Source organism: Cygnus atratus, chromosome 3, assembly GCF_013377495.2.
Source record: "Cygnus atratus isolate AKBS03 ecotype Queensland, Australia chromosome 3, CAtr_DNAZoo_HiC_assembly, whole genome shotgun sequence".
Classification (NCBI taxonomy): Eukaryota; Metazoa; Chordata; class Aves; order Anseriformes; family Anatidae; genus Cygnus; species Cygnus atratus.
The window spans coordinates 53,408,515-53,434,226 of record NC_066364.1 but is presented as its reverse complement, the minus strand read 5'-3'; the positions used below and the strand labels follow the sequence as shown (position 1 = coordinate 53,434,226).

The 25,712-nt window shown below is 38.1% G+C and overlaps 1 protein-coding gene across 1 annotated transcript in view; it reads left to right on the top strand.

The window, feature by feature from the left end:
- MAN1A1 (mannosidase alpha class 1A member 1) overlaps window positions 1–25,712 on the top strand; it is a 141,256-nt gene that overhangs the window by 95,538 nt on the left and 20,006 nt on the right. Inside the window, exons 6-8 of the mRNA XM_035538628.1 lie at window positions 17,296–17,419; window positions 18,829–18,922; window positions 23,040–23,155. Coding sequence (XP_035394521.1) covers window positions 17,296–17,419; window positions 18,829–18,922; window positions 23,040–23,155 — 334 coding nt within the window. The remainder of the gene's footprint in view (window positions 1–17,295; window positions 17,420–18,828; window positions 18,923–23,039; window positions 23,156–25,712) is intronic.

Below are 25,712 nucleotides of genomic sequence, written 5' to 3'. Positions count from 1 at the left end.
ATGGCATTATCACATCAATGTTGTGGGTAGGTGAGACAGACTCGAGTGAGCATGCCTCTTGCTACAAGGAGCCTGTCTGTGTTATGATGATCATCAAGTTCTGTGTAGGCTGAATCTGTGTTATTTATTTCTCTAATGTTGCCATATAATTTGGAATGACTGTAGTAGGGAGCTAATGCCTGGCATTAGTCAACCATAAGAATGAGTGGTCCAACGAACAGGACTTCCATTATGTTCTGCTCTGACCTGTAACGCAGCATGGGCTGACTTGTGTGAGGACGCTAGGAATTCACAAGTGTTTCTTTGTGTTGTGGAAAACAAGCAGTCTTACTTTTACTCCAGCCCAGGAGTACTGGACTACTCCATATTCCAGTGGGCTGATGAGGAGTACCGTCAACACGTTGGTTTAGGTGGATGCACCTAGCTGACATCCGAAATATGTGGTATCTGCTGTGTTCTCATTGTCATCTCACATTAAAAATAGAACAGTTTTGTGTTTACTGCTTTTTGATGACCAGACCTTGCTCACTTTTGTAGACCATGACCTGAGTAGACCTGACTTGGAGAATATGGTATAATTGAATGTCATTTTTAAAGACGTACCAGAATAGTCGGTTTGCTCTGTATTAAACAATCCACTGCCCACCAACAAACTGTAATAAAATCCTAGCAGTAAATGTGAAAGACACACAAATGCTATTGTAAGAATCAAGATAGCAGAGGGTAAAGACAAAATGAGACTTGTACAACTGTGGATTAGTTTGAGAGCTATTGAGAAGGAAATTAAGAGAGGCTAGTGAGCCAGCTAAGCAGTTTGTTCCAGAAATTTGCTTTCATTGGTTTAAATTTCACGTTAAAATTACATTTTTATTGTTACAACACTGACACATCTTTACGAGGAAGTTAATAGGAGGGAACAATCTTTCAGCAAATTAAATGAAAGGCTACTATTTCCAGCTGACATCTGTGAAACTGCTGCTACATTCCTTGCAGTAGTGCTTAGAGAAATAAATGAGCAAGTATTCATTATAATCGAGCTTTAATGGTAGCCATATGCTATATATCTTGTAATGGTGCTCATGTTGTGTGGTTTCTGTGTAGTATAAAAAAAAATGAGTATGTCTATCAAAGGCCCATTAACGTAAATGTCTTGATTCAATACTTAGCCTCGGTGAGGCTTGTGTATATATATATATCCCAGCAAGTTGCAGTCGCTGCTGCAAATCTGACAACAGTCTTTCTGGTTGACCTTTCAGGTTGTCCATTTCATGTCATACTGCATGCTTTATAGATAATGAAATCTGTTGGGGCAAAGAAGATTTAAATGTTTCATTTGGTTTTTAATTATTTTCAAATTAATATTTTTCTAACGGAGAGTAGAATGTGTCGTTCAGCAATGTTGTTTCACATCACTTCATGATATTCTACTGAGGTTGTATATAAACCATTTTCTCTGTTTTCTACATAGAATTTATTTTGTAAATTAATTGAATTTTGCATAACTATGTTCTAGTCAGAATTGTTTTGAAAGCTTTTGGACGTGCTTTTGAAGGATTAAATCTGGTTTGCTAGCCTTCAAGGTTTTCATGAGTGGTACAAGTTTACAAGGTTGCTTTCAAGTGAACTAAACTTTGGACAGTGCTTCGATATCGCTTCTTTTTCTCCACTTAATGAAGACTAAACAGTTCTTCTGAATGACACACCACCTGCTTTGATAATGCATACCTTAAAAATTAGAAAAGGACTCTGGGCTTTACTTTCTTCCCTCTTCCAATGCACAGGGATGGGTTGCTCTAAGCATTTTTTACTATCATTTTTAAACAAATTTAATTCATCGAGAATGTGTAGTTTAGAATTCTATTTCTTTATTACATGTTTTTGAGGGGTTTCAGGAATGGAATAATCACAGAAAGTAAGGCAGAAGTCATGTAATTACTTTGTATGTTCTTATGTCGAACACCTAAGCTACACCCAAGTCTTTCCAGTTGGATATTTATCTAACTATTTCTTCAAGATCTCCAACATGGAGATTCCATGCTTTTGCAAGGATGCTTATTCCAGTGCTTCTATGTCTTCTCTGTTGGGAGTTCTGTGTGTTTAGTTTTCTTTGGTGTCTGTCTTGGAACTTCAGTACTTTACTATTTCAGTGGAATTTTTATCCCTTTCACATGTTGGAAGAAGACTCTTGTCATGTCAAAACTATTTATTACCTGTCAACAAGAACAGTTCTTTTAGTCTTTCTCCAGCCCTGGTGTAGCACTTTCTATGTTCCTAGTTATTCTCATTAGTCTTCTCTAAGCTTTCTAAAATTTGTCCCTGTCTTTCTTGAAATGTGGATGGTGTCCACTATTGGACGTAGTTCAAGAAAGACCTTTCCTGGGGTAAGTAAAACAGACCCTTCAGAACCATCTTTCCTCAGTTCATATTTAAGCTACTTCGTTTGCCCCACAATGTGTCTTGTTTGCATTTCTACTTAACAGCCTTCTCATCTCTAAAACCTCCTTCTCCACACCTGCCACTCCAAGCTTCTGGGGATGCTTCTGCAGCAAAGTCCTTAGTAGCTTCGTGAATTGTCCAGACCTCTTTTTCATACACGTTTTTTCGAGTCAGCAAAACACTTGTCTTCGCAGAGCAACTGATGATTCAGCCCACTGGTATAGGCTCAGCATCACTGAAGTTCGTTTCCCTCACTCAAGAACAACAGAAAGTGTCACCATCTCTTCTATATAAAGTTGGTGCTAGTCTGCACCATGTCAATATCTAATTTTCTGATATGGGAGCCTTTGTATTTCAGTATCTTTTGAGCCTCTTTGAAGTAAACAACCACTTTGTTTTTTCCTCTTCTCCTTTAACAGTCCTTTGTAATTGTATAACTTTTTTTTTGGGGGGGGGGGGGGGGCGGGGGGGGAGGCAGATTGATTTGTCATTAATCAGTCATATATTGACTAAACGTGCCTTACCTACTTCAGAGGATTAGAAAGATCTATTGCTGTCCTCAGAGACAGCAGCTGTAGCAGAGGTCATTTCTTTGTGCTCACTTGTTCCAGAAGGGACAAGAGGTTGGCCTTTTATATTCCATCCTTGCATTCACCCACACATCAAAGACAATTCAGACTCTGGTTGCTGGCCCTTAAAGATGCACTTTGGAAAGAGACAAAGATGAGAAAGGGGAGCCATCTCCTCTTTCTGAGTTTACTTCGATCATCTGGGCAGGATGTTGCTCTCATACTCCCAAATTTGTCATACAATAGAAGTCAAGAAATACATTGCTTTGATAGATGAGACAGGCTGTATTTTAACATACTCATAGGAGACTTAAAAATAGTTGCTTTTGATGGCTTATGAGCTCAAATGTTCTCTGTTACTCAAAAGATACTATTGCACTTTTCCAAAATATTTGTTTTGTCTGATATTATCTTTCAAAAGTGTCACAAAGACTCATCAGTATGACATATCTGTGCAAAATTTATTCCATTCCTGCTAAGGTCTTCATTTCAGTTTGAGGAATAAGTGTAGTACCTCTTGCAAGACAATTGTTGCAAGATGCTACATGCTATATGTCCTTTCAAAGATGGAAAGCAAAAAAAGCAAAATAAAAATCCTTAAAAATAGAGATATTTGCACTGAAGCTATTAAAAGCAGTGAGAGATGACAAACAACATTTAAAACCTTTTACCAAATGTTTTGCTGGAAATGGGACTGAAACCTGATTTTCTTAAATGGTTTATAAAACTATAGCAACATTTTCAACGAGGGTAATGACATTGTGTGTAAGAACAAAAAAATACACATACTATCTCCATCAGGATTCCAGAAATCTGTTTTCTAAGCTTTTGATCGTTCTGTCCTTTTAAATAGTAATCTTTTCATGCTGATTTCACTTCATCCTTTATTATCTTATTTTCATTGTACTGATTAAAATCCCATTACTCTTAAGAAAAGCTTATTTCACTGCTTGATGCCAACCCCTTTATTATCAGATAATCTCATTTACAAAATCCTCCAGGAAATATTTTAAGTGTGGTCATGAGTATTAATGCATGGATTGTGATTATATTTTAAAGCAGTACTTTCAGAAGAAATGGTTGGTACTTCTCATTTTTCTGGTCTGCCAAGGTAGCGTAGGTCTTTCAGCCTTTTTCAACTCCATTGAATTAATTGGTAGTTGAATAGAAAACTCCTGCTGTTCTTCAGAATATTCACTGCTTTAAAGTGTCATTGTGCCCTAATATAACACATGTATTACTGCAAAAATATGGGAAAAAATATTTTTTCTTTAAAAGTACCAATCTTGCCTAATCTTCCTTTACTGAGAGTTCAAGGTAGTGGTTGTCTGTTTTATTTTATTTTTATTCTCCTTATGGTGTAATCAAATTGTCCCGGATCATAGTTTTTAGTGCATAACTGAGAATTAAGCTGTATTGTGCTATCTGAGATATTCAGCATCATTGGTTTCTTGTAAATAGCTCATCTATAAGATGAGCAGCAGCTCTGTAAAAGTGTTTGTTGCTTGAAGTAATTATAGGTAGATTAAAGGTGAAGTTTTTAGGTCTGGCGGAACACAGCTGAATAACTGATAATAGAGATTCTACCACAGGAAAAGCTGTAATGGGGATATCTCCCTCAGGGAAAAATCAGGTACATATTAGATTATGTGCTGTGGTTTTTTTATTTCTGTCTACCTGATAGACAGTAGGAAATACTCCTATTTAATTATACCTTAGTTAATGAATTTGATCATATTTTGGCCTTTGATTTCTTCTTAGTCATATAAACAATGAGAAACTTCATTCATCTACAAATATGTGATTCAGTGAAATTGTATTTAATGTTCATGAAATGATATTGCATCATGTTCCGGGCATAAGCACAACATCCACAATCAGAAAATGATAAATAATATCAGTTATTAGTTTCACAAGCCTAGTGGTATGCTTGAAATTGATGTCATTTGAGAAAAACAGTTGACTGGATTACACTGAATACTGTATCTTTTATAAAGGTATAAAGTGGGGGAAAATTAGTATGTAAATTTTATGTAAATACAGACTTGTTTTCTTTTAGGTAATTGACTTTAATCTTGATTTTCAAATAGGTAGTGCACTGAAGGATAAAGTTATGATGTAAGCTGTGTCATGTGCTGGAAAGGAGATCCAGGACAGTCAGGTTTTTTGCTTTGTATTCTGGTTTGAAGAATCTGAATGGTGTTAATGAAAATGATTTATATAGTGATAGCAGTGTTTCAGACTGCATGAATTCACAGTGCAGGACTGTAATGTTTGCTCCTGTTTGCTACTCCTACATAACTATAAAATTTACTGCTTTTTTGCCCAGTCAATCTGAAACATCTTGTTACTTTTAAAGACTGTTTAGTCTGGACTGTGTATTTAGCTCGGTTACCTCTCTAATAGGATAAATAATTTCCATGCTTAATGTTCCTATTGAAATCCATTTTGTCATCCTCTTGCATCCCTCTCAACTCTTGCTTTCCATTCCCTGTATATTTGTGTTACCTGTCTTTGCCTATTTTTATGGCAGCTATAGGATTTTAATGTTTGATCATTGTCTGTTGAAACCATCAAGAGTTTTTCTGTTGGCCGTGGGTAAGGATCAAGCCCCTAGTGACTGACACCAGGAGAAACAAATGTTTATCTGATCCCAGAACAAATAGATTTATGTGACACGGCAATGTGTGGGTAAGAAGGAAGGAGAAGATTGAAGCGGACTGGAAGAAGGGGACATTTATCCTTTTCTTAAAGCATTTGTCAACTCAGATTACATCTTAGCAACAGGAGTCTGAAAAAGACTACTTCAGGTTTTTTATCCGGAAAAGCTGTCCCTCTCAGTGAACCAGAATGCCATTTTGATAGCGTTTCATACCCCTGCCACAGAATCTGTGAAAGCAGACACAGAAGAGAGAGGTATCCCCCAACAGCAGTGGTGTCTCTGCATTACGCATGCTGAGACTGATATATATCTGTAAGTGCATGTGCAAGTGTGATCTATGGCATTTGTAAGTTACTGTTTTATCATATGAATATCACAGCTGCAAGTCTTGCTGTCTGGTATCTGAAACTGCTGTTGCTACAACAGCTGTATTAAAAGGAGTAATATTGGCTTGTCAGACAGAATGTTTTTGGCAGAGAATCCTTCATATAAGCAGTAGCTACAAAACTGCTTAAAACAGACCTTTGCAACTTGTCAGCCAATTATTTGTAATAATGAGGCCACGCAGTTAGCATAGTGATTGTGATTCTCCATTGAAACTTTTAATGGTGCCACATGCAATATCAAGAACAATAAATACGAATAAATGCCTCGAAAGACAAAAGTCTGACTGGAACTGAAGGTAACTGAAAGGGCTGTGAGTCCACTTAAAATATTTTCTGGAAGACAAGGTAAGAAGCTAATGAAAGCTAATTAGGTTCAGAAAATTAAAGGATTAAAAACACTTTCTAAGGTTACCATCTGGTATTGAGCAGTGAATGTAATCTGGATTAACAAAGTTGTTTTTATATATATATGATGTACGTATATGACATCTATATTTAAAATGATCAGGATTGAGATAAGGATGATTAGGATGATGTATTAAGCTTAGTTAGGAATGGGAAGTTAGGAATTCATAGCTGGGAAGTTTCATGTAGTCTGTCAGTTGCCATCCGTTGCTCTGATGCTCTGTATATTTACCTTCTCTGAAAAGTCCCCATCAAACTGAAAAAAATGAATATGCAGATTTTGTCCTGTCCAGAAGATCAGTAATGGCTTTCACTGAAGAAACGGCTTGTGTTCTTCTGATAGAAAAGCCACTGTTATTCTTGATTGGATTGTGAGTGTTTTCAAGCTGAACTAGAGGTGACCACTGTTGTGGGTTCTCCATCATAGCAAGATGTGAATCAATTGGGAGAGCAAGAAAAGACAGGTTTCTAACAGCAATTTTCCATATTATTTCTGTGTTATCTAGTCACTTCCAAAGGCAAAACACTCAATAGTCATCCTCACAACAAATTATTTTATGGACAAAGGAAATGATTAACGTTTATTTGTACTTGAACAATGCAATTGATGAGACATGAACAATTCAGCAAAGCTAGAGTGTCAGCTTTCAGGAAAGGAATTCTGATGTGGGTTAGAAACTTAATGAAGAAAAGTGAAAAGTTAATGAATTAGTTGGGAGAGGAGGAACAGAAATTTATAGCAAATCTACAGCAGAAAAAAAAAAAAAAAGCCTAAATGTTGAATGCTGGAAAAGTGATATAAAACTGGGAGCAGAGCTTTATAAAGAGATGTACTGAGCAAAGTAGATCAAGAGTGCTGATTGCCATGGCAGTTTAAGGCAGGAGGCAGTCTTTTTTTAATATGAAATGTGAAGTTCTGAAATAAGCTTTAAATCTGAACAAGGGTAGTTTGTCTTTTATTATGAAAAGGCATGGCAGAGTGGAAGAGGACATGTATAAATAGTGTTTGTGCTAGACTTTTCCAAAATCCTGCCCCAATTAAATGCCAGAAAAGGTGTTTTCAGCTGGGTTTTCAGAGCCAGGTTTTGGAGTTTTTCTTGAGGGGTGGGGGATTTTTGTTTGTTTGGGTTTGGAGCAGGTTGACTGCCACTAACACTGAATTATACAAGTCGTGGTAGGGAATTTTATTCTAACACCTTCTTATTTTTGCACGGATGGCAGAACCATAGACTTCTATTCATAACTTTTCATTTCCTGTTATTTTCACTTTTCTTTGGGGCCTTGATTAAAACTAGTCTGTGCTGGTACTTATCACTTGCCCTGGTCTGTTGTGCTGTGCTCCCTCTTGCTTTTGTAGCCCCTGGAAATTGATTAATTAAACCTTTAGTGCATAAAGTAATAGGAAACGTGATTTGTTTAATTTATTCATTGCTGTATCGTCAGAGACATGTAGGTCTGTGCTGTGCTCAGATAGATAACTTTTATCAGAAATGATCACGTTAGCAAGTAGTTTTAAACAGTGACAGTGGAAATTACCTTTAAACACTTGCCATGTCTAATAGCAATATTCGAAATTGTGCATGGCCATGCTACTAGTTGCCTCTCCCTTCCACACACCCCTCTTCCTTGTGGGTGCGTACACATAAGGTTACCGTTCATAAACCCCATTACTTTACTGCACAGTGCCAGTTCCACAAGCTTTGATTCCCCTTTAGAGTACCATTAATGTAAGTGTCACAGGGCAGACAGCCATAAGGGAAGGGTTGTAAAAGCTCTGCCAGTAAAGTCCTGAAGAAATTCAGTATATTTCCGTGGAGCAATGCTACAGGAATCTGATATAAACAAAGCAGACAAAGAATCAGAGTATCTTACTCTCACCAGCCCATCCATTTTGATTATTTTAAACATCAGTAGGCCCAGTATCACTAGGTCCAGATGTTTAAAAACTGTGTATCAGATCATGAATGAAGTGTCTGAAGGTGTGCCCTGTTTTTCATTCCCAGCAGCTGTCAGATTTCAGTGCATACTGTAAAGCATGATCTTCCCATGGGCTATTACACTGGTCTCTGCTTATTCCCTGCTGCTCTCCAGAGCCAGATGAGGTCGTCTCCTCTTCATCTTGTTTCTCTCTGCATTTTGGTCTCCACCTGGCTCTTGGCTCCTCCTGCTCCCTCTGCTGTTGTTTCCATTCATCTCGGTGTCCTCTCACTTCACCATTTCCCCAGCAGCCGTCACGGCTCTGACCTAATGATGAGCTTTCACTGGGGGGGCTGGTCCTGTTGTCATGACATTAGATTTTATGGTGGTATTGAACAGTGGTTTTTTTACTGGGCAGAGTACTTGGTGGGGTTTCATGGACAAAGACTTGGATGTGGAGACCAGATGAACCTCGCAGAGAAAAGCAGGGATCTTGTGTTAAGAGCTGTTTCATATTAGCGTTGTTTCAGTTGCTCTGATCCTTCTCACACAATGAACAATCAGCCACAGTAACCTGACTTTTCCTACTCTCGTTCCCGGTCTTCAGCCAGATGATGATGTGCATGTGCCTCCCATACAAATGGATGCATCTCCTGTACTGGCAGAAGCGAAGTAGCCGGGACATCAGCGTACGTTAATGCTGACACCCCGTATGACTAGGCAAATAGACAAAATTAATGTTCTCAGACTAATAGCTCTCGGGTCTATAACTCTTCATTATCTCACTTGTTACAGTATACAAACCATTTGTGTTCTGTCTGACATTACAGCATAGAAATTTTTATATTCCCTGTAGTACTGTAAAATTGAGTAACCACTTTTGTTGTTAGTCTACGCGCTGCAGTTGCTGATGGTATGAATTCACTGTCTGCCACCTCCTGCTAAGTCAGCATCCCTAGAAATCACCTCACCAGGTAATTGCTGGTATCGGTCAGTCTTTGGAGAGGGCAGCTCAGCTGAGCAGAAAGCAACCAGCTGGGCAATGATTAGGCAAGGGCAGCGGTTACGCATTCGTTGTCACAGCTGAAAAACTCACCAGCTGTTAGCACTCGCCTAGAAGATTCTCCTGACACCGAGGAATAAAACAGACATCAAAAACTGCTGCATAGCCCAGCTAGCTGATTTAAGTTCCTTTTCGTGCCACCTCCAGCTGTTGAGACATTGTGTGAGAGATGCTTAACCAGATGATCGTAATTTTCCTTTCTTCTTGTGGAAAAGTCAGGGCTCCAGCCGTTCTGCCTGCCTGGGTTATGCTGCTTGGGGGCAGATAGGGACCACAGAGGAGTGCAAAAAGTTAATTGTAATTTTTTGGAAGTTGGACTGGAAGGTGCTTCCTGCTTGCTCCCGGGGCTAGCAGTGCACAGCTACAGAGCTCTTGCCATCACAGGGCTCTCCGTTCACCTTTGCAAGCAGGGTGCTGTCCTGGCAGCTCCGGCCACTGGGCTGGGGTGGGTGAGTTCTGTACCAGTGGCTTAGGCAAACCCAGGATTTTGTTGTTCCTGTCTTCCTTCTGTAAAATAGGGGTGCAGCTGATTCACGGTATGGGGAAAACAGAAATATATTTAATATTTTTGAGGTGTTAACAAATAAATCATCAATTTCACTGCTTGTGAAGGCAGGCCCTTACACCAAGGTGCCATACTTTATACCCTTGGGAAGAGTGGTGAAGGAAATGGGGAGGTTTTTTTTTTTTAATTAAAATATTAGCTTATTTTTATGTTGAGGTGCATGTGTCACAAAGTATATTTAGAACATATTAATTGTTTGGTTATGAGTCCATCTCTACCTAGTAAACGCTGAAAGCAATTAAGTTTTATTTAGCATTTTGGCATATTTTGTGCCATCTTTGGCTCTATTTCAAGTTAATCTTTTAAATATATTTTGTTTAAAATGAGAAATAGTTATTGAGCATGTAAGTGAAAACTTGACTCTTTACTGACCCCTTTTCACTTGTTCCAAGGAGGCTTAGTTGACTTAATTAAAGCAAAATATTATTCTGAAGGACTGGTAGTGGCAGATAAGAATTTGACTGAAGGCTTTTACAATGTATAAACAAATTATTAGCAATACCATGATGAGACATTATGTAGCTATACTGGCTTTTTATATAAGGAAGGCATTTATTTGTACAGGGAAAAAAAAAAAAAGAGCCTTACATAGAGATAATGACTAATTTTGGCAAAATAAGATGTGCCCTTGAAGATTTTTCTCACTGGACTGAAATATTGGAGAGAAAATAGTAAAATTGACATATATCTGAGATAGAAATGTTAGACATATTCATAATGCATCGGGTATACTTGCTTATTTTTACTAATTCACAACATGTGACATCATCTCTGTGGCTTTGGCTGGGGATGGAAGATTCACAGACTTTGAGGGATCCTTTTCATGTCACAGTTCTGCAGAAGGTTTTTTTTTTCCTTTTTAATCTGCTCAATAATTATCTTGCAATATTTTATTAAAATGTCATTGGAAATGTGGTCTGTCCAAAAAAGGACCATTAAAATAAGTTGTGAGCTAGGAAAACCTTATTTTAGAATTAAAGAATTAAAAATATAACATTACCAAGTCTTAAACTCCACTCCTACTTCTTGCTATATATGTAAATGTGCAGAGAGTTATAAAAATTTATCTGATACCTGAGAAAGTAATTGAAATCCTGGGGAGATGTGGGTATCTGGCAAGGGCTAACTGTAGGTGAGGTGGGTCTCTCTGGGCTTACTCTGTAAAGGGAGAGACTCTGTCTTCAGAGTCATCTCCTCTATGAAGTGGTTTAATTCTGTTATCTCCCTGTATTGATCATCAGGGGAGCCCTGAAGAGATTTATTTCTGTGAATACCCTCCTTGAGCTTGTACTCTCTCCCATTTCCAGGTCCTCAGTTATGGACAGTTCTTTGATTGATGTGTCAGTAAGCTGAATTACAGTCTTGGATATGACCCATGTAGTGGAATCTCATGTTGTTATAGTTTTAAGGTTAAAACATGGAAAAGCAATCATATTATGCATGCAAAATTGTCTGAGGAATTTCTACTTAATAGCTATACGACCAAATGGCAATTCCAGCTTCCTTCGTGGAGGTAAAGCAGGGGGAAATTTTTTCATTCCCAAGACAGCTAATAATTTTACTTTATTTCTATTTCTAAGGTGTGCATTCTTGGGGGTTGAGCCTTCAGGAGAAGCATGAAACGTATCCTAAGGGAACTCTGAGGGGAAGAAGGAGAAAAGAGATGCAAAAACTCGAGGACAGTTTGTGTGGCCTTTGTGTCACCCTCTCCCTTTTTCTTGACCTCCATCTGGGAAGGTTGTGAACGGCGGAGGGGTGACTGGTGGGGTGGAGTGAGGTGTGTGAAATGGGGGCTGCGGGTCAGGCTGTGCAAGGTCCGGATCACGTGGGTTCCTGTGAAAAGATTAGGTCCAACCAGTTCCAGTTGTATTCTCCAGGTGGATTCCCTTAGCACTTCTGGAAGTACCAGGCACGACACATTTTCTCCAAGTTGAGTCTAGTGACTCCACTGAATTTAAATGGACTCTTCTTAGTGCTGTGTTCCAATTTTTCTGTCCTAGAGTTTTGCACTTTCACCCACCATCATAATTTGAATAGCTTTTATGCAAAGGAAAAAAAAAAAAAAAAGATCAGCATTAGTAAAAAGCCCAAAGGAGCTATAGGGAGTTATTTTCATATTTAATCCTAGAACTTTTAACAGTGGCAATTCTCAACACTTCAAATTGTCATTGCTAGGTCTCTCTTATTCTGGCCTTTCACCTTTTCTGCTGGCCAGTTCTGCAGAAGGATGTTGACTCTTAAATTGTGCTTTTGCATCCTGCATTAAATATTGAAATTTTGAAGTCTTACCTTGTCTCCAACTTGTGGACTAGTCCTGGCGCCCTGCAGGAAAGGGTGGAGGATGATAAATTTTCTGCAGAGGGGTGCTCACTGATGACCAGAATTTTAGGTGTTTTGACCTGTTGAATTATTTGTGTGGTTTCCCTGAGGATTTGCTATTCATTTCAGGTGAAAATTAGCTGCTGCTTTATATATACTGGGGATATAATGTAATTTTAAAAGAAATCTTGTAAATATTCTTGTGTGTCTGACTTTTGATAAATTAAAAAAAGTTCAAAGTAGTTTTATTTCCTCTGTGGTTCCCTCTCTTTGGACGATATGAATGTTTAGAAGAGCTACTGTGCTCATACTTTCTGTTCCTGTGTACAATAGGAACAGCAGTGGTCTACTAGAAAAATACCAAGTTGAGTTAGCAGCAGCCCAGGTCAATCAGGCTCGTATTTCCAGAGGGGGAATCGCAATAGAATTACAAACGCTGTGTTTTAGATTCTATGGCACTCAGTGTTCAGTAACAAAGTTCATAAAATAAATGGGAAATACCATAAAATAGTGATGGTCCTACTTTAATATGCTGTTCTGGTCCAGATTCTCACTTTACATTTCACTTAACTGCATAATACTAGTTATAATAATATAGAAACAAGTCCTTAAATATGTCTTTAATATTTTAAAGAAAAAGATAAATTTGCATTTTAAGAGTTTTAAGTAGTATAAACAATTTGATTCTAGACACAATGGTTTGAAGTACATTAAAATAGTGTCCTGCAAACTGATAACTATTTTAGCACTGGCCTGAAACTTTAAACCACAAGGTTCATCAGTGTGGCTTCTCCTTCTTCCTTCCTGAGGTGTGGAAGGAATTATGTTTCCATCTCTGATGTCAGTATGTGACTGACACTTAGTAAAGGTTGTAATGAATATCAGCAGAGGAAAAATGAAAAATACTGGGACATTCAACCATTCTGGAGTGAAAAGAAGCTGAAAAACATATCTTTTCTTTAAAAATATTGCTTTACAGATTTTTTTACAGATATTGCCAGTGATCTGCACATAAATTTGTGTAACTCAGACACAGAGCCCTAAGCAGCCTTCTGAAAATCCCCCAAATGGCCTGATCATTCAGATTCATTCCTGCTGTAGTTTCTTGACATGAGTAATGGGTGACATTGGAAGTAAAACTGTAGGTACTTGAGATGTTATAGATGTTTTTGCTAAAATTTGGAGCAGAAGTAAAATCTTTCACCATAGCCCCAAGCTTGCATCTTAAGACTTCAGGAAGACAGCCCATGACTTCAATAAGACAGCCCGTATGTTCATAACTGAACAATAAATAAATAACCATTGTGGACTTTATGGTTGAAGAGTAAATAGATACCTAGCATTGACCTTTTTTTTGACTTCGGAGAATTTTTTGGTCACCCCAATATAATATTGGTGAAGACCTTGAAAAATGTCTTAGCAGAAGCACAGGATTTGTTGTCTCAGGCATGGACAGAAGTCAGTATTTTAATATGCCCAGTTATAAAGATTTACTGAGCTATTCCACATATTTTCTGCATATTATTCTCCTGGATACCTAGTGTCATTTGCCTGTCCCTTATAAATGTACTCATTCTATAAATGTACTCATTCTGTATAATTTTTGACACGAAAGTCTTTTTCCATTTCAGCGTACGCCTTCCTCAACAGCTTCTCTGTTGCTCAAGGTCTGTTTTGTTTTAAAAATAATACAAAATTTAGGAAAATCCCTGAGCAATTAAAAAAACAAACAACAACAACAAGAGCACCCTCTTCTGTTTCCTTTTTTTTAAAGCCAAGAGTCTTAAACAAAAAACAGTCTACTTTCTCGGATCAAAGAGTACGAAATGTCCCTCAGTCTGTATGCTGAGAGCTTTGTTGAGCATCTCCCAGGTTCTAGTAATGTCTCTTCAGGAGCTCATTATCTGCAGAGCCGTGCGTGCTGGAGTCTCGCTTTAAAGTGATGATAAAGTTAAATGGAGCCAGAAGCAATACTGTGGCTACTGTGTTCACCTGTTCGCTTATCTGCTTTGTTCCTTGCAAAGATTAAACATATGAAAGAATATTAGGTATTCACAGCTGAGGGGTACGTGAAAATTAGCTGAAAACACTGCATTTGAATCATTGGGTTCTACCATTCTTGAAGAAAACTTGTCAGTTTTGATTTAGAATGCCCGTCTGAGACAAATCAAGCAGATATCATTATTTTTCAGATTTTCCAGGTATACGTTAACACTTTTTTTCTGACCAGCTCTCCCAAATGAAACCAATAAAAGCTACATTAAAATTGACATGAGTGCAACATAGAGCTTTCTACTTTTATTGTATTAAATGTAAAGAATGTGAGCTTACTTTCTCAAACCGTCTTAAGCAAGAATCTTCCACACACAGTAAAGCTTGCAGTGATGCTTAAGAACAGTGTTGCATGCATAAAACCTCTCGATAGCTGTGTTTGGAAAGTTTTCTAATTAACAAAACACAGTACATCAAAATGTTCTGACAGAAGGTGTTGATACCAGCAGAAGTTCTGGTGGAGCACAAGTAGGAACTTAATACGTTTTCTGCCAAGTTTAGTTGATGCATTGCTGCAGGAACAACTCAACGTTTCCACTTTGAGATTTATTGAGGAATTTAATAGAAAAAAAAAGTGGGTTTTTGCAAGTTGTACCAGGACATGGTAACTTTTCAAAACCTTGAAATAGTTTGCCTTTTTTTCTGGTCAGCTTTCTTCTGTACCAGTAACATGTTATGTCATATCTTTTAATCTGAGTAATTTGGGAACAAGCTAAAATATTTTCTTCCAGAATTCATCAGTTAGGCAGAATTTGGGCCAGCGTGGCCCAGAGGTGGTGCCTGCTTCTTGGGTGAATGACTAGTCTGCAGACATAAGCTCCTCAATCTGTAGATAAGAGGTTTCCATACTGTTTGCAGTACTCCCCTTGATCTGATTTTCTGTAATATTTTGATGCTTTTATGCCACCATCTGGAAAAATTTTGATCCACAGTAGATTGAAGGACAGACACCTTGTAAGCCAGTGGATTGTTTTCTTCGCTTCTCACAGAATTGCAGAATCATTTAGGTTGGAAGAGACCTCCAAGATCACCTAGTTCTGTTTCCATCAAATGTACAAAGGACTCTATTTATTGTAAGATTGCTCTTAAAATGAGACATTCAGATCCCACGAAACTTGTGTTCTGTTTCTGTCGTGTAAAAGTTGGATTGTGTGTGTCTGCAGAACCCTGACTTCATTATCTCGTTGCTTTTGTCTGCAGATTAGAAGCATTGTTCTCCTTTGGAGTTTTGGGCAACCATTTGCGTCAGGGGACTTCCGTGTGTCCCAGACTCTTGTACTCTTAGGGTCAGTGAGGGAAGCCCCACCTGATTGCTTTCCTTTTGCTCAGCCAAGTTCTCCCTCAGTGCAGCGCTCAAGTAAGCTTAGTCACTTCGATGCTCTTTGTGCTCTGGGAAAAAGAAAATCAGCAGCACACGTGCAGGGGAATATTTGGCAGACACTATGGTAGTTCAGAAATGGGACAATACAGGAGGTAATATTCTGAGATTCGTTTTGGTGGCACTTCAGTGAGTTTCAAAGGTACCTTCAGCTCAAGGCCAGGCAGCAAAAGGTGTTGCACAGTCTACAGCCACGGCATTTAAGTAGAACACAAACCTGTTCTTTATTTGGCATCTTTATTCTGTTTTTAAAGTTTCATGACTAGTTTTTATTTTTTTGTGTGTGCGGTAGAAATTTCAAAACAATGTGTTAATATAGCTAGTGGGAAATAACTGGGGTTGTCATTTCTTTGCATTGGTAAAACTTTAATTAGAGATATTTGACTTTCTGAAAAAGGTATTTTAATATTGCTGAGGGCTTCCATCACAATGAACTAAGGGTAGGATTTCTTGGTTTTGTTTGTTGGGGGGGGGCAATACGAGTGACAGTTTAACTCTGGAAGAATACCCAGTTTTCATAGTTTCGTAAGCGCTAACATGATTCTTGTGACTGCTTATGTGCAAAAGTAAAATTAAATGTGCGTGTATGTCTGTGTCTCTAATGCTGTTTACAGTCTCAAAAATAAGGAAGAGACTCAGCACCTACTAAGTGTATTTGTACCTAACATTCATGCTAATAATGTGCTTCTATGTCATTATTCATCCAGATGCTCAGGAGAGTTGCTTCTTTAGTCTATTCCTTTTTTTTTTTAATTTTTTTTAAATATCAGGGGGGTTCTTAACATTCTGAATATTGCTGCTGGAAATTTCAAGAGGAAAAAAAAACTTTTTTTTAATGAAACTTTAACCAACTTTTTCTCCTGAATTTTAACCAGCATTAGTTCTAGTGGGGATTTAGCAATAAATGTGCTTTCATCTACTTTCAGCACAATTCAGCACAAAACCTAAGATTAATTTTACTGTGAAGTGTCTTTAGGTCTTAATTAAAAATGAAGTTACTCATCCTGCTAAGACTGCCCTGACAGACAATGCCTAAATATCCTTCTCCAGTTAAATTTTTGGGTATTAAGAAAGATATACTGCATATACTTTTAAATTAAAACTTGTCTTTTATACATGCAGTATTTTAAGACAGTAAACACTTGCACTGTAGAAGGATGACAGCAGTTAGGACTGGAACTTGTGCTAAATACAGAGAAAGCAGGTGAAGTCTGAGAATGTTTTCATTACGATTTATTTAAATGTGATATCATACTGTGAAATAATGATGCAGTGACGTGTAATGGAGCTATATGTGATCTAAAAGACTGGCTTCCTGCCAGAAGTGGCCTGACAAGCCTAGGCAGAGCCTGGGTTGAAGCATTTTGAGGTCCTGTTGTAAAGTCAGAAGATTGCTGAAAGCATGGTTTCTCACACAGATATTCATTATATTTTAAAATCATTATCTTCTTTTAATAACAGTATATCTATTAAACATTGTATTTTATTAGCACTGCATAAGATACTTATGTTTTCTGTTTTTCTCTTCCCTACCCCTGCCTAGTGGAATCGGTCGAAATTGGCCGTGGGCATCTGGTGGCAGCAGCATTTTGGCAGAATTTGGAACTTTGCATCTGGAGTTCGTACACTTGAGCCACCTGTCTGGAAACCCTGTATTTGCTGAAAAGGTTAGATTGTTCAGTTAAAATCATGTTCTAAAAGATAAATCACATTTTAGGAGACTAATATCTCTACAGAGAGATTTGGATTTTCAAAATTGGATTTTTCCAATTGGATTTTTGGAGGAGGCATGGGCCAGAAACATCCAGAAACAAACTTACTGAGCAAATTAATTATCTTTTGAAATTTATGAAAATTTGATGATTAAAATTTCTTCTATTGAGAGACAACTAAAGCGAGATGAAAGTGTGCATTTTAAAAATCCTAGCCTATGCTTCTCTTTCAAAGTGGAATCAAGTTATAGCTGCAAGGAGCTGGAAATATGTTTATGTAAGCTGCTCCTAAAAGCCTTTAGAGACATTGATTCCACAGCCTGCCAAGACAAGCTGTTCAAGGTCTGGTACACTAGATAAAGAAGAAACTGGAGTAAGCTTTGCATAGAGGTACTCAGAACTATTAATTAAGTTAGGTGTAGGACTCTTTTCAGTCTGCATTTAGACAATAACTGTTAGCAATGTAGCACCAAGATGCAGAAGGCAGTTTGTGTACCACAGCAGAAATTCTTTTACTGCTTGATGTAAGCTTATTTCTCATGTGTCTCAGCAGCTAGTTCAGTTGATCTCTAAGCATACAAGATGTTTAAAATAAAGCTGTCAGTACCTTTTTTTTTTTTACTGCTTCTGGTCTGTGTTTGTCATGATCTTCATTCTCCCAAGTTGCTACCTTTGCTTTTTTTGTGAAAATTAAATTTCACTTTAAATTATTTCATGTGCTCTGCAGTGAATTGTGCTACTGGATGACCCCATCTGCAGAGCATCTGTACTGTAATTGTTTCCCTGGGCCTCTCATTTGTGGCAAGCTCCTTAATCACGCTGGTGGAAAGCTCAGGGCTGAATTGGTTCCTGCTGGGCAAGTTGGTTGGATGAAGCTTGGTTCCAGCAGTGTTCTTCTTTCTAGGCAAAACAACCTTACAATTCACTTATGCTTCTAAACTAGGTGATGGGTTTAGTATGTATTAACATTTATGATTTGGGTATATGAGGAATATAATGTTGAAGTAGGTGAGCTTAGTTAAGGCAATTAGCGTCTGCGAATTTCAGAATACTATGGAGGGACAAAATATTCTGTATGGCAAGACCTTAACTTTAGAGCTTGCTTCTGTTGTGCTGTTTCATGACCAGCACTTGTCACAGAAACTCCAGTTTTTTTGTAGCTTATTTACGTGATGATGTCAGCCTAGAGGATCTTTTTAGTAATAATATAATTGCACAGATGCATTCAGACACATAGTGTATGTGCTGAAAAATACTATTTTTTATTTTTTCGGGACACTTGCACTTTGAAACTTTTGTACTGATGCTGTTGTATTTTGGGGGAACAATGCATGAGTGCTCAGTGTTTTGTATCCTTCCAATAGGTAATGAATATTCGAAAAGTTCTAAATCGACTGGATAAACCAGAAGGCCTTTACCCCAACTATTTGAATCCCAGCAGCGGCCAATGGGGCCAACGTAAGTAGATCACTTCTTCAGTACTATGAACTGTCTTATCAGTATGCTGTTTGCAGTTGTTAGCTTCTTTCAGTCATTGTTACGTTTTATTCATTCCTCGTGTTATATCCAAGTTCTTATACAATGCAAAAAAAAATGCACATTAAAATGCAGCAAGTAGAGTTATTATTTTGAAATGTTCTCTTTTAAGGTCTTTCAATGTGGCTTATGCAAGTGGGGAAACATCTAACTATGTAGCTTTGGAAAGGAATTTGTAGATTATAAAAGCCTTTTATTGAAAAGTCTGAAGTGCTCTCAAAAGTAGGTGCTTAAGGAAACATTATCAGTTCATCTGAATCAAATTTCATGTTTTTAGCCTGGTACAGCTCCACTGAAGATTAAAAAACTTTTTCCAGTTAATACGAGCAGTGATTCCTGTTGAAGTTTAATACTAACAATTAAGGAAGCAAACTAGACAGAACTGTCATGGTGTTAATCCTCTTGGAACCATTATTGGAGACACCAAAATTAGAAGGCAAAGAATGTAAAAAAAAATGCTTGAAGTATTAGAACTTCTCAGCTCAAAAACTCAGGCTCAAGCTCGAGACTGAGCCTGTTCTTGTTATACATTGCCTTCTCTGATCTTTATTCCAGGTTCAAAGCCTAAGCAGTGTGCAAAAACATGTCTGGAGACCCTACTTCTTTTTCCACTTTTCCCATTTACTTGCAGTCCACAACCATCCCATTCATGTTTCCACTTTCAATGTTTCAATGTTCTCTTAAGAAAACAAGCAAGATAAGCTAGCTTAATCTTACAAGAAAAAGGTAGATGAGATGGTTTCTTTGATTATCAGTATTAGAGGTGGTTAGACCACACAAGACAGGGAAAGGACTGGAGAAATTCTTTAACATAACAGTTTGTCTGGTATGCAGCTAAGATGAAGTGAGTTCCTGAATTCTTCATGGGACTGGCTGCAGTCTGTATGGACAAGATAATTTTTGCATAGGCAAAGAACAAGCTTTTTAATTGAACAAAATATATTTTTGAATGTTTTTGTGTCACTCTGTGAACTAAAAAGATGTCCAGAAAGGTTGTGATGCTCAGTTGTATTGTTCCATCAAGACAAAGGCCATTTCCCTTTGTGTGTTAGAAGTATTCCCTTTGTTTTGGAAAGCCTCATAGTCTGCTACTCTGTGAGGCTTGTTTGAGGTTGTTCTGCCGCTGGCCTATGGCAGCTCAGTGTGTATAAGTGCCTGACTCCAGCTGGCACATTTGTACAAACTCTCTGATGTCTGTGCCCACTTGTTGCACATGCTGGTTTAGCGTGGCTTTGTAAAACACTAAAGCTTCCCGTTGATCCTAAAGCAGTAGGTACCAGGTTTGATTAGAAGGCCGCCTCAGTAAAGCTGTGTTCAGCCAGCTTTAGTTACCTTGGCTTCCTTCCTTGGCTTCAATCAGCCACAGAAATTCAGCTTTTTGATGGTAGGCTAGATGACAATATTCCTAATTTGCATCCAATTCCCTTATTTAGTGCAATAGTGCTGAGAGCTCACATGAGTGGGGCTGAACGGGGACATCCTGGGCCTGGCTTAGTTACACAGTCCTGCAGTTACTCTTTTGGTGGGCTGAATGACAATACATCTTGCTAGTAGCTGACACCATTAGTGGCTCTGCCATGTTTATTTTAAGGCAAATACTGATGCTGCCTTGTAGCCTTTGACATTTCCCTATTTTTAATGTAATTGTGTCTTATGTACTCATCTTTCACACTAAATGCCAGTTTCTGTTGGCTTGCACAGTAAAGATTACAGTGTATACTGCCTTTGTTTTCTGTGTAGTATTGACATAGAAATTAGCTTTCTGCACGTGCAAATAATGAACACAATTGTTGATGTGGGTCAGTCCCTAGCATGCTGAACGGCAAAAGCAAATTTGATCTTTACTTGTTGCATCTCTTCCAATTCAATTGTCTCTGTTTGCAGACATTGATTTTTTTTTTCCACAGTAGGAGATCAGAACATAAAACTTGAATGGTGTTTTATTCAAGATTGCTTTTCTAGTCTGTTTTCAGTTGATTACACCAGGAAAAGAAAGCCTAGACCCATAACTAGTTCAAGACAGAAGTATTCCCTTTCAAGCGTCAAGTGGGGAGGGGGAAGTAGTTTCTGAACATTTCTTCTTTAGCAATGCTGTAACTGTGAAGGACACTGCTGGATCACTGCCACTGTTCCTGTAAATTCATTTAGCCCTTGTTATTTTGACAGTAAACTGACAGTGATTTGCTGCAGCATGCGTCAATTGGATTTGTCTACTGCAATAATGTATATAATAACAGGGCTTATTATTGATGAAACTGTGCTTCTGCTATTTAGTTTGCAAATGTCAGAGGTTTCTATGGTAATTTATTTAGGAAACCATAAAGGTCATTTAAATGCTGCTGTTCAAAGATCAGCCCTCCATCATAGAAAATGTTCTCATTTTTTTAAGAAGCCTCTTTTCCTTTTAGATCATGAACATTTAATTAAATAAATGGTATATTTTTCCGGAAATTTAATACATCTCATTCAAAAGAATAGGGGAAAAAAAAAGCTGTTTATAATCCAGTTTTGATGGCACAATGTATCTGTTAGGCAAAAAGATGGGATACATTTGGAAAACTAAATTATTTTTGGTATGTCACAGGCTTGAGGAGGAAAAAACACTGTTAATGAAGTTTGAATAGGAAAAAAGTCTATCTTCTGCAGATGCATGGCTTTCCAATTCAGTAGGCAAAAGGAAGTATTCCATGAAGAGAAGATACTAAGGAGTTTAAAAATAAATAGATTCTCTGCGTTCTTCTGAATTCCACCAACACAGAGGCATAACTCTGAAGTTAAGATCAGTGAGGTGTTGAGAAACTTGAGGTCTGCACCACTAACCCTCCTGCTTCTTGCTTTGTGAGCCTGGATTACCCCAAATGTGTTCTGCTTTTCTCATGCCCAGAACTATGTGGTATGACTCAACATCTTGCTGCGCAATGTATGTACCCACATCTCCATCCTGGATGTCTTGGATGGTATTATCAAACCCCTTCCGTGCTGTAAAATTGACGGATATAAATGAATAGTCCTGGTAAAGCATTTTGAAATCCTTCCACAGAAGACTCAATATGTGCCAAGTCCCTTAATGTTACCAGGCGGGATCAACTTCAAGAAGAAAACCTGGAGTTCTTAGTTTAATAGAGCTTAGAGGTTGTAGTGTTTTATGCTTTTAGGAGATAAAATGCCAAAATCATATGATAGCCCATTAGAATTTTGCCAAGCATCTTCTTGGCTCCTGGACAGCAAGTTGGTGCCACCTTGTGCAAGTAGCTAAGACCATCGGTACTTCCTACATGGCTGGTGCAATGACATTGAATGTTTTGACTTGTTTGCGGTGCCAAGTCCTAGATGTGTGCAACTGAATAATCACAGCATTTGTAGTGCCACATTTTTTCATATAGTAAGCACAGGACAGAATAAATCAATGTGATAGCAATAATCTTCTGTAGATCTGTCAAAGCCTTTTTTTTTCCTCTAGAACCATTGCTGACTTCTGAGACCAGCTGGATATTCAAAAAATACCAAAAAATAAACAATAAAGTAAATTCATCTTTGTAGTAGTGGACTTAAAACATTTTGATTTTTCTATGAATTTATTTAAATGGAGCACTAGTGAATAAAGAACAAATAAAAACAATACCTGCATGTTAAGAGGGGAAAGCATTTATCAAATTACAGAGCATTTTCTACTTTTTTCTTGTTTTTAAGATCAAAAAGAACTTAGGTTAACGTGTTTTTGTATGAGATTGACTATAAACATGAATTAGATGTTAAACATACAAGTTCTTGTTTCTTTTCTACGAACTCCTGAGACACTGTGTGGATGTTAAATAAGTATGGTGCATTAGCCTGATGAAAAAGCCAGCAATTAAAGAAATAATTTTCTTTATATACCAGCTAAAGTGTTTTTGAGGTTGCAGGCTTACACTTACTACAAGACTGTTACAGGGAGAGATGTTTAAATGTATTAAATCTACCACTGTGTCATACTATAATTGTATTTTATTGTCCATGCTGGAGATGAAATTGCTGTTGAACTTCTTTATTCCTTTTTTAGATCATGTCTCCATTGGAGGGCTTGGGGATAGCTTTTATGAATATTTGCTCAAGGCATGGCTGATGTCGGACAAGACAGATGAAGAAGGCAAGAAAATGTATTATGATGCTGTTCAGGTAAATGAGATATTTAAATCTTCCTTGCCATAATAATCTAATCTCTAATAATTCTAACAATGTGAGGGATTTATGTGTTTGCCACCACAGAGTGCTTTTTGTTTTTAAAGAATTAGTTGTTTTTTTTTAAAGCCTTCATCAAATATAAATGCGAAATGAATACAGATACTGTGAGAACGGGGAGAGTCTTGAATTACAGCTAATTTTTTTCAACTGAAATACAGTCAATCCTCTCTAATACTGGAGGGGAAGAGCATAAAATATGCACAAAAATGCATCTACAAGTAGCTCTCATATAAAAGTTCAATTTTGCCCTCAGTTTTCTCTATATCAACTCTTTTTGCCTCCTTTCTTATAATCAGAAGGCAGTTCCTCTCTTGTATTTCAACCTCATATTTCATCTATTGCAGTGTTTTGACTGTGGTCAAAACAGGAATCAATATATTATGGCAGATAATTTACCCCCCCAAAAATTATTTGTTACACAAGGACTCTGTTACAAGAGGCATACATTTGTCAGACTCTGAAACAGCCAATTATTCAAATTAGACACAAAAGAAAGTTTTCAAAAATCAGAATTGTTCATATTTATATTTTTACGTTTTATTTTATTCATGATCCTTCTGGTCTGCAGTTTGCTTTGTTATTGGTGGTGTACAGTTTTGGGAGAACTAATGGCTTTGTGACACTGGATTGAGACTTGTGAAGTATTAAGTTTAAATTCATATTTACAGGCTTTCCTTGCAGTCTGGGCAAATGACCTATTTCCTCTGTTCTTTGCTTTCATATATATATATAAAAGAGGATAATACTGCTACTTTTTTCCATCCTTTCATCTATTTTGACTGTAAGCTCTCTAGGGCCAGGACTTTTGTCTCTTATTAACTGTATGTATGTACAGTGCCCCTGTAGACAAGGCTTCGAGATGCTAAGCAATATCTGCTTATTCTTTCATACATTTGGAAATGCACGGTCCTTAGAGAAGAGACATAAGTCTCTTTTTACTTCCCACACAGCAAAAAGTGGTGGCATTAGAAAATGCAACCCTGACTCACTGGAAATTTTCTTTTTTCATTAGAGAGAAAAGTCATATGTGAGGATTTGAGGGAGGGTGTGATCTCTGCTGGTCGTACATTTGACAACCAAGCATCCTCTGCTAAGAAAATCCTGCCTTTAATTTTTTAAGTGCAGGTTTGGATGTGGTCAGCCCCCTTTCCGCCGATAACGTGGTTTCAGCTTCAGAGCAAAAGGTGGATTTTAAATTAGGTTTGAGTAAATTTGAAGCTATAACACAAGAACAGTGATATTGTAATAGTTCAGCCGCTAGGTTGGCAGCCAAAAAGAGAGAACAAAGCATCTGGCAATACGATATCAATTCATCTTACCATGGAAGGCATTTTGAACCACCTCAAAGCTGCTTCTACTCTTCGACTTTCACTGGTTTAATAATGTCATTTCTTTCTTTTAAACACATTCTCACACAGGGTAAGTGCTAGTGTGTAGACATGTGCAGTAAAAATGTGGTTTCCTGGTACATCTCTTCTGGAAACTGCTGCAGGCTAAGCATCCCTAACGTGGTGCAGTCCTGGCCCTTGGTGGCATGACCATGAGCGCATCGCTCCCCGTCCTGCCAGGAACCACCAGAGGTAGCCAAGCGAAGCACCTCGATGGTCTTGGCTGCTTCTCCAAAGGCTGAAGGTCTGCCTTCTCCTGACTCCATCACAGCTTTCAGGACAGTAATAAGGACTCAGCTGCGCCATGGATGTGTGCCTGGGTCACTCCTGGGCAAGGCGCTGTGGCTGGGGCAGGGGCTGTGTGCTCTTATCTGGCCAACGAGGGAAAGGGACAGGAGTGTACATGCAGCTGAAACCCACGCTGGGATAACAAACTCCTCGTGTACAAAAGTTGTAACCACCACCTCTGCAGGTATCCCAAGGTCCCAGCAGGGAGCAGAAGCCGTCATTGGCGTCGTCATTCAGCAGAAGCAAACTTCTCGGCCAGCATTTAGTGTCGGCAGCAGTCACTGAATGCAACAGCATCACTGACTGGGTTTGGGCTCTGCTGTATGGCAAGATTTAAAGTACTCATTATCTTAATATTCTGCAGTAATAACAGCTCTTAGGCAGTCCAACCATCAAATTTGTCCAAAATATCAGTGTATGAGAGGGTCAAATGATCACAAAATATGTGCTAGATTTAGCCATGCCGATGGTTGAATGTTTTCTACTATTTTCTGAGCAATGTTCGTATTCTCCATTTTCTGTCCTGAGGTTTATCTGTATCAAACTGAAAGTGTACACGCAGCATGTAGAGGCATGGCTTGATGTTGTAATGTAGCTTGTTCAGATAACAGCAGCAGGGAAGTTGCAGTATCACAGAAATTGCAGGCTGTTTGGGGCCCACTGACATGCTAGGTTCTTCACCCGAGTGACTAGCCTGTTTTGAAATCCATCCTGATATTGACTTTATTGCTATTGATCCCTTACTTATCTAAATTAAAGCTAATTTAAGTGTCTGCACAAGCTGCAGTCTTTCTTTATGACTAAGCCTACACATT